The 16025-nt window shown below is 57.5% G+C and overlaps 1 protein-coding gene, 1 long non-coding RNA gene and 1 other non-coding gene across 6 annotated transcripts; 1 reads left to right on the top strand and 2 right to left on the bottom strand.

Annotated features, from left to right (window-relative positions):
* Positions 1-302: 302 nt before the first annotated feature.
* Positions 303-10328, top strand: ST6GALNAC2 (ST6 N-acetylgalactosaminide alpha-2,6-sialyltransferase 2). Of its 2 annotated transcripts, none has more exons than XM_030461712.1 (10): positions 303-771; positions 5636-5728; positions 5825-5882; positions 6485-6659; positions 7335-7500; positions 7587-7725; positions 7871-7974; positions 8134-8217; positions 8784-8886; positions 9038-10328. In XM_030461712.1, exons 1-10 carry the CDS (start codon positions 647-649, stop codon positions 9203-9205), a joined length of 1215 nt encoding a protein of 404 aa, XP_030317572.1. In that variant the 5' UTR covers positions 303-646; the 3' UTR covers positions 9206-10328. The 2 variants fall into 2 exon arrangements, with proteins under 2 accessions (XP_030317572.1, XP_008497979.2); XM_008499757.2 differs by having other exon boundaries at positions 308-771; positions 8787-8886.
* A 1145-nt stretch (positions 10329-11473) lies between these two features.
* On the bottom strand, positions 11474-14719 carry LOC115599309. Of its 3 annotated transcripts, none has more exons than XR_003988305.1 (6): positions 14654-14719; positions 13931-14018; positions 12792-12881; positions 12094-12150; positions 11705-11852; positions 11474-11544 (listed from the first exon to the last, which is right to left on the bottom strand). It is a non-coding gene; the product is annotated as an uncharacterized LOC115599309 (long non-coding RNA). The 3 variants fall into 3 exon arrangements; XR_003988306.1 differs by having other exon boundaries at positions 14599-14688; XR_003988307.1 differs by lacking the exon at positions 14654-14719 and adding an exon at positions 14378-14472.
* LOC115599339 lies at positions 14089-14156 on the bottom strand. Its single transcript, XR_003988329.1, has one exon. It is a non-coding gene; the product is annotated as a small nucleolar RNA R38 (small nucleolar RNA).
* Positions 14720-16025: the final 1306 nt, after the last annotated feature.

Raw genomic sequence — 16025 nt, 5'->3', positions numbered from 1 at the left:
CTTGTCACAAAGAGCAGAAGCCTCTGGGCAGGCTCGGGGGGGGGGCTGTGCCGTGGGGTCACCGGGGCTCGGGGGGAGCTGCGTGGGCTGCTGGTGGGGAAGCAGACGTGGGGAGGGGGGGCAGGGTAAAAACAGATGTGGGAGCCGAACAAGAAAGTTACAGAGAAGGGGAAACTCGGTGCTTTTGTGAGCTGTTGGTGGGCGGCATGAAAAGGAGGCAACAAACCAAAAAAGCTCAACTAAAAAAAAAAAAAAAAAAAAAAAAAAAGAAAAAACCAAACAACAAACAAACAAAAAGGGGCATTTCCCTGCTGGTCTGAGTCAATGTTTAATCCCCAGCTCGGCGAAAAAAACAGCTCGAAAAGTGCTTTTTTCCTCAGCAAGTCTGAACCAGTCAGCCTGGTGCCTCCTCCCTCTGGCTCACACCCTCCCTCTCACCGCTCCGGAGGAACATCCCAGCCTGCTCCAAGGTGCGAGCTGGGCACCCAGGGCAGGAGGGAGCCAGGCCGGAGCGGTGTCTGAACCCCCCGGGACGAGAGAGGAGCAGGGCAGAGCTGGGAAGTTTTTTTGGGGCGATCCCGGTGCGGGCGGTGCTGAGTCCCAGGCTGCCGCTCCCCTGCCTGCCCCAGAGGCTGAAGTGCCCGGGATGGGGTCCCCACACTGGAAGCGGCTCTGCCTCCTGCTCCTGGCGGCTTTAACATCCTCCCTGCTCCTCTACGGTCACTACTACGCTACGGTGGAGCTACCCGGCAGCCAGAGGCTCGTTACCAGGTACGGGGGGAAAGGGAGGGAGGAGGAAGGGATGTGCGGATCCAGCCTGAGGGACCGTGCCCTGGGAACTGGGGGAATTGGGGTGCGAGGGTGGGTGTCCCCCCGCAGTTTAAAAAAATGGGCTTGGAGCAGGCTCTGCTCCCACCGAGGTGTCCTGGGTACCCCAACCTGCCCACGGCTGCCAGCCGAGCCCAGGGGTGCCCAGAGCAGGACCCCAAGGCCTGGAGGGGTGCAGAGGTCCCCGCGTGGATTCAGCCCGTGACGGTGCAAAGAAAACATTGCTGGGAGCGGGGATGGCTGAGGGTGCTCAGCCCCGGCAGGATCAAACCCCCTTTAACAGCCGGCCAGCCCCGGGTGTCCCTGCTGGGTTGACTCAGGATCCGAGCCAGCTGATTGCCCCGGGAGGAGGTTTGGGGTCCCCTGGAGCTGCCGATCCCCCCTGCGGGACCAGGGCACGGCTGCCCACAGCCCACTCGGGTCCCCAGGGCTGCATTCCCCTCCCCACTTGCAAACTCCCAGGGGCCGTGGCATTTCCCAAACTCCAGCAGTTTGCCTGTGGTCACATCTTCCTTCCCTGCACCCTCCATCCTTCCCAGCCCCTCCCCAGTGTCCCCAGTGCCAGGTGGGTGAGGTTACTGGGGTCCTCAGGGTGTGGGGGAGCCTGCAGGACCACCCAACCCTCCTCTCCTCTGAGCACCAGGTGATGTCCCAGGAGTGCTGGAGGTGTTCCCACCCTCCAGGCTGGGTGCTCTTGGGTGCTGCTGCAGCTGCCTGGGTGCTGCCTGGGAATGGAGGATGCTGCAGGGAGCAGAGCATGGGGTGAGCCCGGGGCAGCCAGGTTTGTGCTGGGAGTTGGTGGGGATGCCCTGGGGTCTAGATGCTTCCTCTTCCCCAGCTGGGGGTCTCCTGCTCCATGCAGGACAGAGATTTCCTCTCCTGACAGACTCATGGAGCAGAAATTCCCTCAGCAGCCCAGGCAGAGGTTTTCTCTGCCCATGCTTGGCCACGCTGGGTGGGCAGCAGAGCTGGTGGCAGCAGTGTGAGTCCCTCCTGCCCCGTGCTTGGGGCAGATCACAGCTGGGCTGTGTCTGTCAGGGGGGAAACTGAGGCCCAGGAGGGCAGCAGGACATGCCCAAGGACTGTGCTGGAGCTGGGAATGGAAACCAGCTGTGCCCAGGGGCAGGGTCTGTGGCTGATCCTGGTGTGGAGGAGCCCCCAGGATGTGGGTGGGTTTGGAGGAGCCCCCAGGATGGGGTGGGTTCCCCCCAGGTGGCAGCCTGCAGGTGACAGCCAGTGCCTGACCCTGCCTGCACCTGCCCAGCTCTGGGTCCCCTGATTGCAAAACCAACCCAGGCTCCTGCCCTGTGCCCGGTGGGTCTGAGGGAACTGGGAGCTGAGCTGCACTCCCAAGGCTCTCCTGGACTTTTCCTCTTGGTTTTAATCCAGCCACTCAAATTAGACCCCAACCAGCATGAGTCCTGTTTGCTCCCCCTGTTTGCAGACACTGCCCTGGGATCACTGGGTGCACAGCACCCAGGGGGATGGGTGCTGCCCTGCCAGGGGGTGCAGGGCCCAGTCTGGGGGTGAAGCTGGGGTGGCTGCCCCCATCACAGAGCACATGCTGCCTGCTCTGATGGCTGTCGGGGCAGAGAAGGAGGCTCTGGGATGCTCACACATGGGTACACATTATGATGGGGAGGTCTGTGTGAGCTGTGTCTCCATGCAGACTTCCAAGGGTACAAAGGGGGTCATGAGGATGCTGACCCCCCCTCAGTTGATGCTGGGTGCTGCCAGCAGTAAATCATTCAAGGGCCAGATACCCATAGCAATGCAGAGCCCTCACTGAGTTCACAGAAAGTTAGGGGTTAGAAGGGACCACAAGGCTGGTGGCAGTGGTGATGGCCCCGTGGAGATGGCTGAAATGTCCCCATCCTTGCAGGGCTGCAGGGAGCCATATCCTTAAGCCCCCTCTGCCCGGCCATCTCTCTGAAAGACCAGCAGTGAGCTGCTGGGACCACTTGTGGCTTTATTATGAATCATAGAATCAATAGAATGGTTTGGGTTTAAAAGGGACCTTAAAAATCATCCAGTTCCAACCTCCCCTGCATGGGCAGGAACACCTCCCACTAGATCAGGTTGCTCAAGGCCCCATCCAACCTGGTCTTGAACACTTCCAGGCCAGGCTGGATGGGGCACTGAGCAATTCCTGCAGACAGGGTGAGTGTGGAGCTCTGCCCAGCCCCTCCATTCTGCCCTGGCTTGGTGGTGGGCAATGATGCTGGGCCCTTAGCAGGGGGATGGAGCAGGCAACTTCAGAGGGTGCTTCGGCTCCCTCAAACAGCTCTGCAGGCTCTGGAAGTGTTTGCTGGAGATAAGGCAGGAGTGTGTGCTCACAACACTCATACATGGTGTTATCTTCCGGAAGCAGGGGGGTGGCCGTGGACCAGGGGCGTCGTGTTTGTGAATGCCAGGGTGGTGAGAGAGCATCCCCAGGCTTGGCTGGCTCTGCAGAGAGTGGCCAGGCAGCCACGGGCCACTCCTTCCCCTGAACCCCATTGTGCATCTGCTGGTCCTGGGGAGGGCTGTCATCTGAGTCAACCCAGCATCACGAGGTGCTTGGCCACATCCTGGCAGGTGACGTCAAAGCTCCCCCAGCATGCCCTTGAGTTGCCATCTGTGGGGTGGCCTTTCCACCCCACGCCCTTCCCAACAGGGTTTGGGCAGCAGCCACAGCTGGGACGGCTGCCACGATGCTGGGGAGATGGCTCCAGCACCCACAGCTGGGGTGTGAGTGTGGGGTGGTGCTGACGCAGGGACTGGGTTTTACCAGGTCAGCACAAGTCCTGGAAGAAGTGACAAGCATGGCACCCACTGTATCTGACCATGGGTGGAGGTAGGGCCAGGGTCCCACTGAACATCAGCAGGAGCCAACCTGCCTCTGCCCACCTCCCACAGCTGGGCCTGAGCCCCCCGGCTGCTCCTGCAGCATCCCTGGCAGGTCAGAAACCAGCACAGCACCCAGGGCTCTGCCTCATCCTGCAGGCACTGGGGTGAGCCAGGGGTGGGGTTTTCTGAGGGTGAAAGAGTTTGGAGGACTGGGAAGGGGGTGGGTGGGCACTGAGGGGCAGCTGGGGCTCATCAGCCTGGAGGGGAAGGGTTGGGAGAAGCTGCTGGCTCCCAGGCAGCAGCATCCTGAGCATGGTGAGTAAGGGTGGCAGCTCCTGGGGGGTTGTTGCAACCAAAGAGGGGGTGGTAAAAGCAGGGGCTTGGGGTGCAGGGGTGTGTGCTACCCCCAGGAAGCTCAGTGCTTTGCAGGAGGGGTGTCAGGCTCTGGAGCAGGGAGGTTCCTTCAGCCCCTGGCTGCTAAGGTTGAACTCTCTGGGGTGGCTCAGTCCCCCCTTGGTGGAACCTTCCTGGGGTTTCCCCTGCCAGATGGGGATGAGCCTCAGCACAAGCTGTCTGCAAGGTGGAAGCAAAGCTCCCAACCCCCCTCTCCCAGCTCTGGGGCCAGCCCTGGAGCCAGCACTCTTGTATGCAACCACTTGGCTCTTTGTACCTCTGTGGGGGTCAGGACCTGGCCACAGGGCAGGGCTGAGCTGAGGACCTTGTCCCCAGGCAGGAGCATTCCTGTTTTGAATGCCAGGGGCTCACAGGGCAGCAGCTCTTGCTGGGGAACTGCATTTTTTTATGGGACACTGAGCAAAGATGCACTGGCTTGATTTCAAAAGGTGTCCTGCACCTGGTGGTGCTCAGCCCCCTGTGCAGAGGGGACACCTTCACCCTCAGTGTCCCCTGCCCAGAGCTGATCGTGCTGGGACAGGGCAAAGAGGGAGCTGGGACTAAAACCTATACCAGGTTGGATGGGGTTTGGAGCAACCTGGGCTGGTGGGAGGTGTCCCTGCCCATGCAGGGGGTTGGAACGAGATGATCTTTAAGGTTCCTTCCAGCCCCCAACCCATTCTGTGATTCTGCAGTCAGCATGGTCCCGAGTGCCCACCCACACCTGGGCTGATGCTCCAGCCCCTCTTCCAGCACCCAGCACAGAGCTGGGCTGTCCCCCTGCCTTGTGCCATCCCCTGGGGTGGCACAGAGGAAGGTTTGGGTGGCATGGAACAGGGTTTGGGTAGCAGATGGCTCTGGATCCATTCCTGGGCAGGGCTGTGGATGCTGCTGGTGTTGACAGGGGCCATGGTGAGGATGGAAACCCAATGCCTGTGGCACTGGGAGGGAGGCAGAGCTCCACTCCCCACCTGCCTTTACCTGTCCCCGTGCTCCCAAGCAGAGCTCTGGTAACAAGGGCCCCTTGTCCTCTCCACAACCCCCCCCTGAGCACCTGCTGGCTGGGCTGGAGGCGGTGCTGGGGGGCTCTGAAGGGCCCTTCTGTCCAGGGATGAATGGGATCCCTGTTCCCCTCCCACCTCCCACTCACCAGGCTGGGACCTTGCCCGGCCCCCAGCCCCGGGTCCCCCCCAGGAAGCTGGGTCTGCTCTGTTTGCCCCCCTGGGACACCCTGAGATGCTCAGGGCAGGGACCCTCTGCCTCCATCCCCAGCACTGCTGAGGGATTGGGGTATTTCCCAGCTGACCCCATGGAAAAGGGGGTATTGGACACCCCGAGAGCCTCCAGATCCCCTGAGTTGCTGGTTGCTTCTCCAGTGCAGCACCTAAACCTGCCCAGCTTGTCCCAGGCTTGTCCCCCTCCTCCAGCTTGGGCTTGGGATGGATGTGGTGGTGGGAAGAGCCAGGGAGGTGTTGGTGGGGTCCTCCCAAGGCTGCAGCTGGGCTGGGTGTGGGATTTGGTAGAGTCACAGAGGTGGAGGTGGTGGCTGTCCCCTGCTTAACCCCCATCTGGCTGCTTCTCCCAGCCTGCTGCACCCAGAGACTTTGGTCCTTGCTCCTTGGGGGACATCACACCGAGCTGGCAGCCACAGATGGACCCTTGGGGGTGGCTCAGAGAGGTAAGGGGGAAGGGGAGGGTGGTGATCCCAGCAGGAGCTGTGGGGCTCCCCCGTGGCCTGGACTTTTTACTCTGCTCTGTGTTCCCTCCTTTGCAGAGGGAAATCCTTCAAGCCTTCTGCTGAGCTGGAGGAGCCCACACCCAGCAGAAAGCAGGTAATCATCAGCAAAGTCACGGGCAGTGTCCCCAGCACCTCCTCCTCCCTGGGCTTTGTCAGTTCAAGGTCTGCAAGGGAGAAGCTGAGGAGGAGGAGCAGCATCTGGAAGAGGTTTGGGGGGGGGGGTGGAGGAACAACCTCCTGCATCCATGGGGCTGGGTCCCCTTGCTATGGCTGCAGCATCTCCTCATCACTTCCCCAGCATGGAGGTTGGAGTCAGTGCCATCTGCTCCTGCCAGTCCTGTGACACCTGGGTCACCAGCACAGGCTGGGGAGAGTGGACCCAGGCACTAGGAGGGACTGGTGTGTAGCAAAGGCCTTTAGGAAGGTGCCCACACCAGAAGCTGCTGCAGCTTTGGCAGGGCTCGTGCTCTCAGGTGTCTCCAAGCCCTGGCCCTTCCAGCCCTGGTGAGCCAGGTACTAATGAGTGTTTAGCAGCTGGGGAAACTGAGGCACAAGACAATGCCCTGGCCTATGTGACACACCAGGGATGAAGGGCAGGGAGCATTTCTGTCCCTGTGGAGATCCCCATTTCTGTGGGATGTTGGATGGAAGACAGACCCAGGCTGGAGACTCATCCAAGGTTTTCCTCCCCTCCAGCCCAGCTCTTGCCTCCGCCCAGTGATGGTCAGGGCAAAGGCAAACCCCAGGTTTGGGCAGATCTTCAGCTTTGACACCCCTGTCTTCATGTGGGACCAGCACTTCACCCCGGAGACCTGGGACAAGCTGAAGACACGACATGTCCCCTATGGCTGGCAAGGGTTGTCCCACAGAGGTAGGGACCCAGAGCCCTGGGGGTGTTAGCAATGGGGCTAAGGGGGATGTGGGGCAGCTCGGGGTGCTGAAGGCATGGGGCAGGCAGGCAGAGGAACTGGGGACCTTCATCTCTCTCCATTCCACCTCCCAGGGTCACGGGGGAGGGGAAGGGGACAGCTTTACAGCCACTGCTTGCTGCATCTTGTGACATTTTGCCCAAATAAAAGCCTCAGTGTGTGCTCGGTTCTGAGCTGGGGCTGGAGCAGCTTGGACAACCCGCTCCATTGTTGAGGCAGGAGATTGTTTTTCCTTCCTACCCCAAACCCACTTTGCAGCCTGGGCTGGGAAGTGCTGGGGACACCCGGGGAAGAGCGAAGTGGGGGCAGCTGCAAGGGGACATTGTCAGGAGGGGCCGTGGGCAGCAGCACCCAGAGGGCTGGGGATGTTTGGATGTGTCCTTGTGCCTTGCCTGGCCTCAGGCAGCTGCTGCCCGGAGTGGGTTTGAGCTTGGGGGGGCTGTGAGGGGGCAGATGGCAAACCTGGGAGAGGAGGATCTGCCCCCAACCCTCCTTGCATCCCCCTCCCCTGCCTGGGGGTGCTGTGAGCTTTGCCTCCTGCTGCTCCTGGATGGGATCTCACGGAGGCTGATGCCCACCTCCTCCCCACTGACCCCCTCTGTCCTGCTCCTTTCCAGTGGTGGGCAGCACCCTCCAGCTCCTCAACACCTCAGCCAACAGGCACCTCTTTGACAGAGCCTCCTTGCCCAGGGGCTGCGTCCGCTGCGCCGTGGTGGGCAACGGGGGGATCCTCAATGGCTCCCGGCAGGGCAAGGCCATCGACGGTCACGACCTGGTGTTCAGGTGGGGATGGGTCCCGGGCAGGATGAGGCCACAGGTGCTGGGGAGTGGCCAGTCCTGGACACACACATCCTGCCTGGCTCCTGCAGGCTCAATGGTGCTGTGATCAAAGGCTTTGAGGAGGATGTCGGGACCAAGATCTCCTTCTATGGCTTCACTGTGAACACCATGAAGAACTCCCTCATCGCCTACGAGGAGTATGGCTTCACCCAGATACCCCAGGCCAAGGTGAGGACTCAAGGGCTCGTTGGGTAGGTGACCCCCAGTTGTCCCCTGGGGCTGGGCTCGCCCCCAGAACCTTCTGCCCGTCTCAGGAGAACCTCAGCCCTCGCCCCAAAGCCTCACCAAGCACCGTGGCTGTGACCCCCTGCAGGACCTGAGGTACATCTTCATCCCTTCAGACATCAGGGACTACGTGATGCTGAAGGCAGCTATCCAGGGCATCCCAGTCCCCGAGGGCTCAGACAAGGGAGACAAGTGAGTAAAGCCTCCAAGATCCCCCCGAGAATCTTTGGAGACACAGCAGAGGGGGCATGACAAGCCAGCTCTCACCCCCCCTCTGTCCCTGGTGGAATAGACCCCAGGTAGCCCCAAGAGTCCCATGACTCTTCTGCCCTTCTCCTCACCCCTCTGCAGGCCACAGAAGTATTTTGGACCAGAGGCATCTGCAGAGAAGTTCAAGCTGCTGCATCCTGATTTCTTGCATTACCTGAGAGCAAGGTGAGGATGAGGAGGACCATGGCTGCTGCCTGGCTCTGCCCTGGGCTGGGCTCAGACCATCTGGCTCCCACCAGTACAGACCAATAGCTGCCCAGCATCCCAGTCCTCCCCAGTCACTGGAACCACCTCTGTCCTGCTCTCTGCAGATAAAGCAGAGATTTGTCCCCTGCCATCCCCATCCACCACAGCACAGCTCCTGTCCCCTCCTGGCAGGGAGGTTCCCACGGCCTCACCATGCTCACCTCACCTCCTGCTTCCCAGAATCAGCACCATTCTGACCCAGTCTGCAGAGGCAGAGCCCTAAGGGATTCCCATTCCTTTCCTTCCATGGAAGCAGACACCTGGGTTGGGGTGATTTCCAAAGAGCTGGGGGGTGCCTTGCCGACCGGCAGCCCCTGAGCTGAACCTCAGTAGCAGCCATCAGAGAATCCAAACAAGAACTGTTTCACTCAGTGCTCCCACCTTGCTGGGGGGGGCTGGGCAGGTGCTGGGTGCTGCTGGGTCTGGTGCTGGGGGCCGTGGTGCCATGGAGGGGGTGATGCCCCCCCTGACCCCCCCCTCCCCAGCAGGTTCCTGCGCTCGGAGCTCCTCAGCACGCAGTATGGGACCCTCTACATGCCCAGCACTGGAGCCCTCATGCTCCTCACTGCCCTCCACACCTGTGACCAGGTAAGAGACCACGTGGGGTCCCCCGGGGACCAGGAAACCCCCTCCTTGCTGTTGGTGAGGAGCAGCATGTCCTGCTGGCTGTCCCTGTCCCCAGAGGGGGTGGCAGGCTGAGCCCTAACCCCATCCTTCACCCCTCTGTCCTTCCCCACAGGTCAGTGCTTATGGGTTCATCACCTCCAACTACGAGGAGTTCTCAGACCACTACTACGAGTTGGAGAAGAAGCCACTGGTGTTCTATGCCAACCATGACATGATGCTGGAGGCTGCACTCTGGAGGAGCCTGCACAGGGCAGGGATCATGACCCTCTACCAGCGGTGAGGATGGGTGCTGGTGGCTCACGGGAGCAAATCCAAGGACTCCTGTGGCTCTTCTCCTCCTTCCCAAAGGCCATCTTCTCCCTCTGGAGGGCTCTTCCCAGCTGGCTGGCCAGCCCAAGGAGCAGCAGCCCCTCCACGCTGCAGCCAGTGGTGGTGGTGGAGCAGGGAGAGGGAAACGCTGGATTTCCTCAGGGGTCTCTGGCAACTTGTTCCATGGTTCCAAGGTGACTGAATGTGGCCTTTGGGCACCACGAAGCACCACAGTGTGTGGCTGTGACCTACCAGTGCCATGAACATGGCTGGGGAGCAGAAGAGGGGAAGGGTGATGCTGGAAGAAGATGATGAGGATGTGTATTTGTGGCAGCCTCTGGCTGGAAGGTGCCCCTGACCTTGGGGTGACACCCAAGCTCCAGCGCTTGTGGCTGTGGAGAGACCGCAACTGGGATGATGAATCCTGGAACTGGAGATCATCCAGCTGCCAGGAAGGTGGTGTTGCTGGAGAACACCTTCCCCACAGACTGCAGAAAACCAGAGCCAGCTGTGGGTTGCTATGTGCTGGTTTTCAGCAGGATCTTTGCCTGGATGGTCAGCTTGGCTGTCCCCTCCTGGGACAGATGTGGGGGTCTCATTTTCCCCTTCCCTACCTCATGGTGTTTTCAAACAAGGAGAGGTCTTAAAAGCCACCAGCTCAGAGCAGGGGAACCACAGCTCAGCTGGGACAGCAGGAAAGTGGCTGAGCTGGAGCAGCCTGGAGCTGAGCTGGCGCACAGTCCATCTGTGTGGTTTGTTGGGTTCTGCTTGCATGAGCATCATGCATGGGGGGGAATCTCTTAAATGCTTTGAGAATGAAGACCCCCAGCAGGTGGGTAAGGGAACCTGCAGGCTCCTTGGGAGAGTCTCTTTGCCACTCTTTGTATTCTTTTTTTTTTTTTTTTCTCCCTCAAAAAACCCTGAAGGATGTGAAGGTCTTTAACCCTTCAGCCATCCCAGTGCTGCTCCAGGGGACCTGCTGGGCAGGCTGCTCCTGCTGGCCAGAGGGTGGATCCAGCCCAGCAGCAGAGAGATGTAACCTGAGACACTTTCCCACTTTGTGTAATTACATAAATGTTGAATGATTTGTTTCATTTTATTCCCCTTTGTTATTTTAGCAAACCGGGTGGGGGTGAGACCACCCCCCCCCAGGGCCTCCCACAGCAGGGAGTAAGAGCAATCCTCACCTGGGGAATTGCCCCAAAGCCAAGGATGGGAGTGGGGTTCAATGGTGGAGACCTGACCTGGCAGGGAGAGCTGGGAGGGATCCCCGGGGGCAGCTCTGAGCAGGGTGGGATCCCTGAGAGCAGCTCTGAGCAACCCTTTCCCACTTGGGATGCTGTTTGCTGTACCAGGAGGAGCAGTTCACTGCAGAGATGGCAAGAGATAGCCTGGCCATGAGCCAGGGGACCTCAACCTCCTCCCAGCTCACACCAGGCTGCTTCCAGCCAGTTCAAATGAGCATTATGAGATTAGCCTGGAAACTTGTTTCAGATGTAATCTCTAGCTTGCAGCCCATCTTGTGTTCCCAGGTCTCAAATTAACCTTTGTTCACCTCAGAACCTCCTTACTAAGGTCCCAAGGCAGCCTGCTCAGCCTGTTTTTATTCACAAGAGCTCAGCAAATACTTTTTCAGGACAAGAATGAGCCTGAGCCTCACATCACCTGACCAAGACAGCACCAAAACCACCTGGAACTAGGTCTGGACAAGGCTTGGTGAAGCCCATGCAGGTGAGGATGGTGACAAAGAACAGGTTTCCAACCTTGTGAGTGCTGTCACAGGGCAGCATCCTGCCAGGAATCCCATCCAGCTCAGAGGCAGAGCTGTTTGTGCACAGCAGGGAGGTCACATACTCTCCTTTTTCAGTTCAAATAGGGAGGTTTTCAAGCCAGGGGTGTAGCCAGGGCCTGGAGTTAAACACTGAGAGCTCAGCCAGACAAGGGACCTGCTGGCTGTACTACTGCTTCTTCCTTATCTCTGAGCTTCTGAGGAGACCACAAGGACCATTTCTGTCACCAGGAGCTCAGCCCTAAGTAGTTCTGTTGCATTTCTTCAACTTTCAGCACCTGCAGCCACTGCAGTCTTTAGCTATGAGGTAGAACAGGTTTTGCTGTGGAGGGTGAGCTCCCACCTGCCTGAGTTTTAAGAAGTATTTTAACCCCTAATCCTTTCTGCCTGCTCAAAACCTCTGTTCAAGGAGATAACCTAACAAACAAAACCCAACTTCTACTCTCAAGATTTTCCATTACTTATTTTATTCTGCAAGAGAAGACAATCTCTTTTCCCTCCAGCCAGCTGCAGATCAGGTCCTAGTGGAAAAAAAGACAGTGTCAGAGCAAAGCAACTGGCAGATGACAAGGTCCTCATTTGTTTAATCTAGAATATAGGTCTCTGGAGACAAAAACTTGCTCCACTTCCAAACCAGTAGCACTGGTATCCAAATACTCCTTGGCTTTACTGGGAACGTACCAAGGAGGTGGCTGCAGCCAGGCCAGGGAGGGGAGCAGGAGCAGTTACACTGAGGTGGCCATTTCACACTGAGGTTCACTGAGGTGACCCATCAGTGGCCATCTGCAAGACCTGCTCCAGAACAACCTTCCTTCTGCTGCTTCTAGAGCTGGGAGAGAACACAGAGCAATAATGTCAATGCTTTCCTTTGTCCTGAAACACCACTCCTGCCCCTCTCTGTTCTCCAGGCACTTTCTATCACCTGGCTGCCACTTTTTCCCCTTATTCCTTGGGTGTCAGGAGCCTCCTGTGCTCTTCCCAGTGACTGCTCTGACCTGGAACATGCTGCACTGACAGAGCAACCACTCTGATGGTTCATGGTTCCATCCCCTCCCTTTCTGTGTACCAACCTTGATTTCATAACAGGTCCCCTGTTGTCAAGCCAGCCAGTGATTGTTACTGAGCTTCTGCAAACAAACACAAATTCTGTTAAACCAAGTGTGAAATTATTTAGCAGTGCAGTGTCAGCTACCTGCAGACAAAGTGCTGCTCCAGCCTGGGTGTTCAGTGACTGTACATCAGGCAAGAGAAAAATGCAGTTATCTACCCTTTAACCTGCTGCTGTGCCTGGCTCTTTGGATCAGCAACTTCAGAAGCTCCTCAAAGCTCTGTGACAGCAGCAGGCAGTGTGTGCAGTCCCTGTGCCCTGGCTGTGCCCAAGGGGACAGTGCTTGTGCTGCAGTGGCACAAGAGCAGGAGGAAAGGGGACAGACACTGCTGTGGCCACTCCTGTCACCCAAGTCTTTGGGGACCTTCAAAGGGGGAGTACAGATGCCTCAGTGGACAATTGTGTCTCCCTCATGGCTGAGCTGTCAGACAGGGATAACAGCACATCACAGGCAGTTTCTTTTCACCCCATGGCTACACAAACTCCTCAAGTTCTACAAAGTCCCCTACAGCAGACACCCCAGTGCTGACACATTGATGACCAGAGTTCTGGCTGATAACTTGTGGTTTCCTGGTAAGTGCTCAAAGACCAAGAAATCTGCTCAGATGAGCCTACAGCTCTTCAGAACAAGCAGCATGCAACACTGAAATGTTCTCTTACCAGCCTGAAGACCAACTTGGCAGCTGCCCTCTTGCCAAAGCTGTCTCTGGGGGAAGATACAACCCCAGGACTCTGCAGGATGATTTCCTCCTAAGTAGCATTGAACACTGTTAGCAACAACACTTGGAATACAGTTTGCCCTCTTTTTATTTCTTCTCTATTTATTTCTCCTCTACCCATCCTGACAGGAAACAGCCCTGGGGTCACAGAGCATGAATTAATGAATTTTTCTGTTCAGAGACAGGCCATTTTTGTCTCACAAACTTAGCAGGCTAGAAACCTGTCCCTCATTGACAAAGGACCACATTTGCCAGTTAGTTGCCCCACTCAAGAGACAAGAAACTTGAAGGGAGATGGATGCTATTTAAATCCTTGCTTAGGAAAAAAAAACCCACCAGTTCTAAACTTCTGGTAGCTTTGTCAAGCAGATTTACTCCTCCTCATCATTCAGAAACATCTTAATCCAACTCCCTCCTTGCACACAAGAATGCATTCCTCCGGGGTGTAAATTGTCATTGGGTTTATCTTGAGAAATGTGTAAGACCTAAGACAAACAAATCCCTTCTGAGGAAGGATTCTTCAAGGTGTGTCCTTTCCAGGACAGCCCTTTGCTGTATGTGAACTGCACATCTCCACCTCCAGCAACCTGATGCAAGCCTGAAACTCCCAATGCACCTCCAGGTAAGCACACAGACCAATTATTCTTTCACTAGGTCTACTTCTGGGACAAACAGTTAGAAGATTAGCTGTGTCAAGTATCTCCATAGTGAGCTGTCATCCAATCCCTCCTCCCATCTAATCCCTTCTACTCCTCCTCATCTTTGACCATGGTGACAAGCAGGTGCTCCACTGGCCACCAACACCAGTATAATTCTCATTCTATCTGTGCTGCCTTTCAACTTGTGCTCCATGGCAGCAAAGGGCTGCAACTCAGGTGGCAGCTGCTCCAATCAAATCACAGCTTTGATTGGCTCAATTAGATTAATCAAGCCAAGGGGCTCATATATCTCCTCCCAGGGGCACAGGTAGGGATCCTCTGATACAGCAGAATGAACCTTACTGCCATAACCCAGCCACGGGAGAAAACTGGGCAATGAAGAGACTATTTACAGACTCTGATGAGTGCTGATGTTTCTTACCATCGTGCAGGTTCTGTGTCAGCCCAGTGAAGGACCCAGATCCCGGGCAGGTGAGTGGTTTTACCCTTGTCGGCTGCCGCACGATGCTCTGAAAGAGAGGGAGGGGACAGAGTCAGTTTGGGGTAACCAACCAATTCCTTTACCTTCGTGTCTCTGTGCTGAGCCTCAGAATCACGTTTCCACAGGGGGCTTTCAGACAGGGATAACTTTCTCATCACCAGCTCAGCTTCCACAGCAGCTGAACCGGGACCGTGCGGGACCGGGACCCCCCGAACACTCGGAACTCTCCTTGTAGCTGTGAGGACAGGCGGTTCCTGGGGCTCCTTCCCCGCCTTCCTCCTCTGGGAGGTCAAACGCGATGGGCGCGGGGGCTCAGCCCGCAAACCTCGCTGCGTGCCGGGGGCTCCGGACCGGCCCCGGTACCGCGCTCAGGCTGCCCGACATCACCTGCTGCGTTAAATACTCTCCCCCAGGCGCTGCTGGGGCAGAACCAGCACTCAGAATCCGGGCTGGATCGCACTGCCCTCCTCCCCTCACTATGGCGGTGTTGGGGGGGGGGTGGGTACCATTACATCCCCACAGGCGGACATGGAAGCCTCGCCGCACCCCTCTAGGTAGCCGCGGCGGTGCGCAAGGGTACCCCGCTGTCCCTCCCTCCATCCCCGCACCCCTCGGGGCCGCCGTGCCGGCGGATGGCTGCCGATGGCTTCAGGCCCTGCTCACCGGCTCCGGCGCGGCCGCCACGTTCACCCCGAGCCAGCGCGGAAAGGGCGGGGCGGGGCCGGGGGTGTGGCGAGGGGCGCGCGGTCTGTCGGGAAGTGTAGTCCGGTCAGTCAGAGCCCGAACCAACCCAGAACCGAACCGAACGGACCGGACCGGTCCCGCCGCCACCCAGAACGTCCCGGTATACCACCCCGAGGTTACCCTGCACCCCCAGGCTGTCCCCTGGGGATGTCTGGGGCCGGGGCTGCTCCTCTCCTGAGGGGCGGAGGAGAAAGGCACAAAATGGTGATTTAGCACCTGGAGGGGTTTTTTTGCACCATCATCCCGCTCATTAATTGCATTTCGTCGTTCCTTGTGTGCCCTGTCTGCCAGGGAGATGGGCATGGCTCTGCTCAGCACGGCCCATGCTGAACAAGCATCAGCTGCTGGAGGAAGGGGCAGAATCCAAGGGACTTCATTAGCTGGAGATGGGGGATCACTCCGGGGTTGGTTGGTAAATGTCTGCACTGTGCTTTGATCCTTCCAGAGGTACGGCCACAGTCCCCCTGTGTTACAGCTGTCTGTGCTGTGACCATCTGGTGTCCCTGCCATGAGAGGGTCAGAACCAGGTGATCTTTAAGGTCCCTTCCAACCCAAACCATTCTATGACACCTGTGGGAGCCTGGCCAGCTTCTGAACAACACCAAGAAGGAATAAATGGAACCAAGGGGAAGGAAAAGAGGAATAGTCACTGGCCACTTTCTTGCCCCAAAGCTTTATCTGCACTTAAGGGTAAAAAGCTCCAGTGACTGGAAATGGAAAGCAGACAAACCTGAGTCTGCAAGCAGAAAAGCCTGAGTACAGATGGAAGCCCTGCGTTTCACAAGTGACATCCCTAAAATGTCGTGAGAGAAGTGGGGGATTTGCAGTCCCTTGGGTGCAGAGTTGAAGATGTCCTCGTGGGAAGTTGCACAGTTCCCTGCAAAGTGTTGTGCAGCATGGCCAAGCCTCCTGTTTGACCTGTCTGCATGGATGAAAGTGTTGTCATGGTGTGTACCATCCGTAACCTGTGTTATCCCAAAGAGTGCAGTGCTGGGAGCTGGAGGGAAGTGCTGCCACGGAGCTGGGTTCCCTCTGCCAGCAGGGAGGTGAATCTGTGCTGCTGCCCACACCCGATGCTCTGGGAGGCCCCTCTCCAGCAAGGCAGTTAAGTTCCCAGGGAAAGGCAGTGTGATTTCATGTTTATTTTTAGTGCCTGGATCCTCCTGGCCTTGGTCTTATTTTAGAACCTGTGGTTTTTCGTTTTGTTGTTTTTTTTTTTTTCTTAAAGCATAGACTTAACCTGTAAGTCCTTTTCTGCCCAGAACGGCCCATGTTGTTTCTTAAAAGTCTT

This window comes from Calypte anna, chromosome 18, assembly GCF_003957555.1.
Source record: "Calypte anna isolate BGI_N300 chromosome 18, bCalAnn1_v1.p, whole genome shotgun sequence".
Lineage (NCBI taxonomy): Eukaryota > Metazoa > Chordata > Aves > Apodiformes > Trochilidae > Calypte > Calypte anna.
Note: the sequence above shows the minus strand (reverse complement) of the source record. Positions and strands in the feature narration are given on the sequence as shown.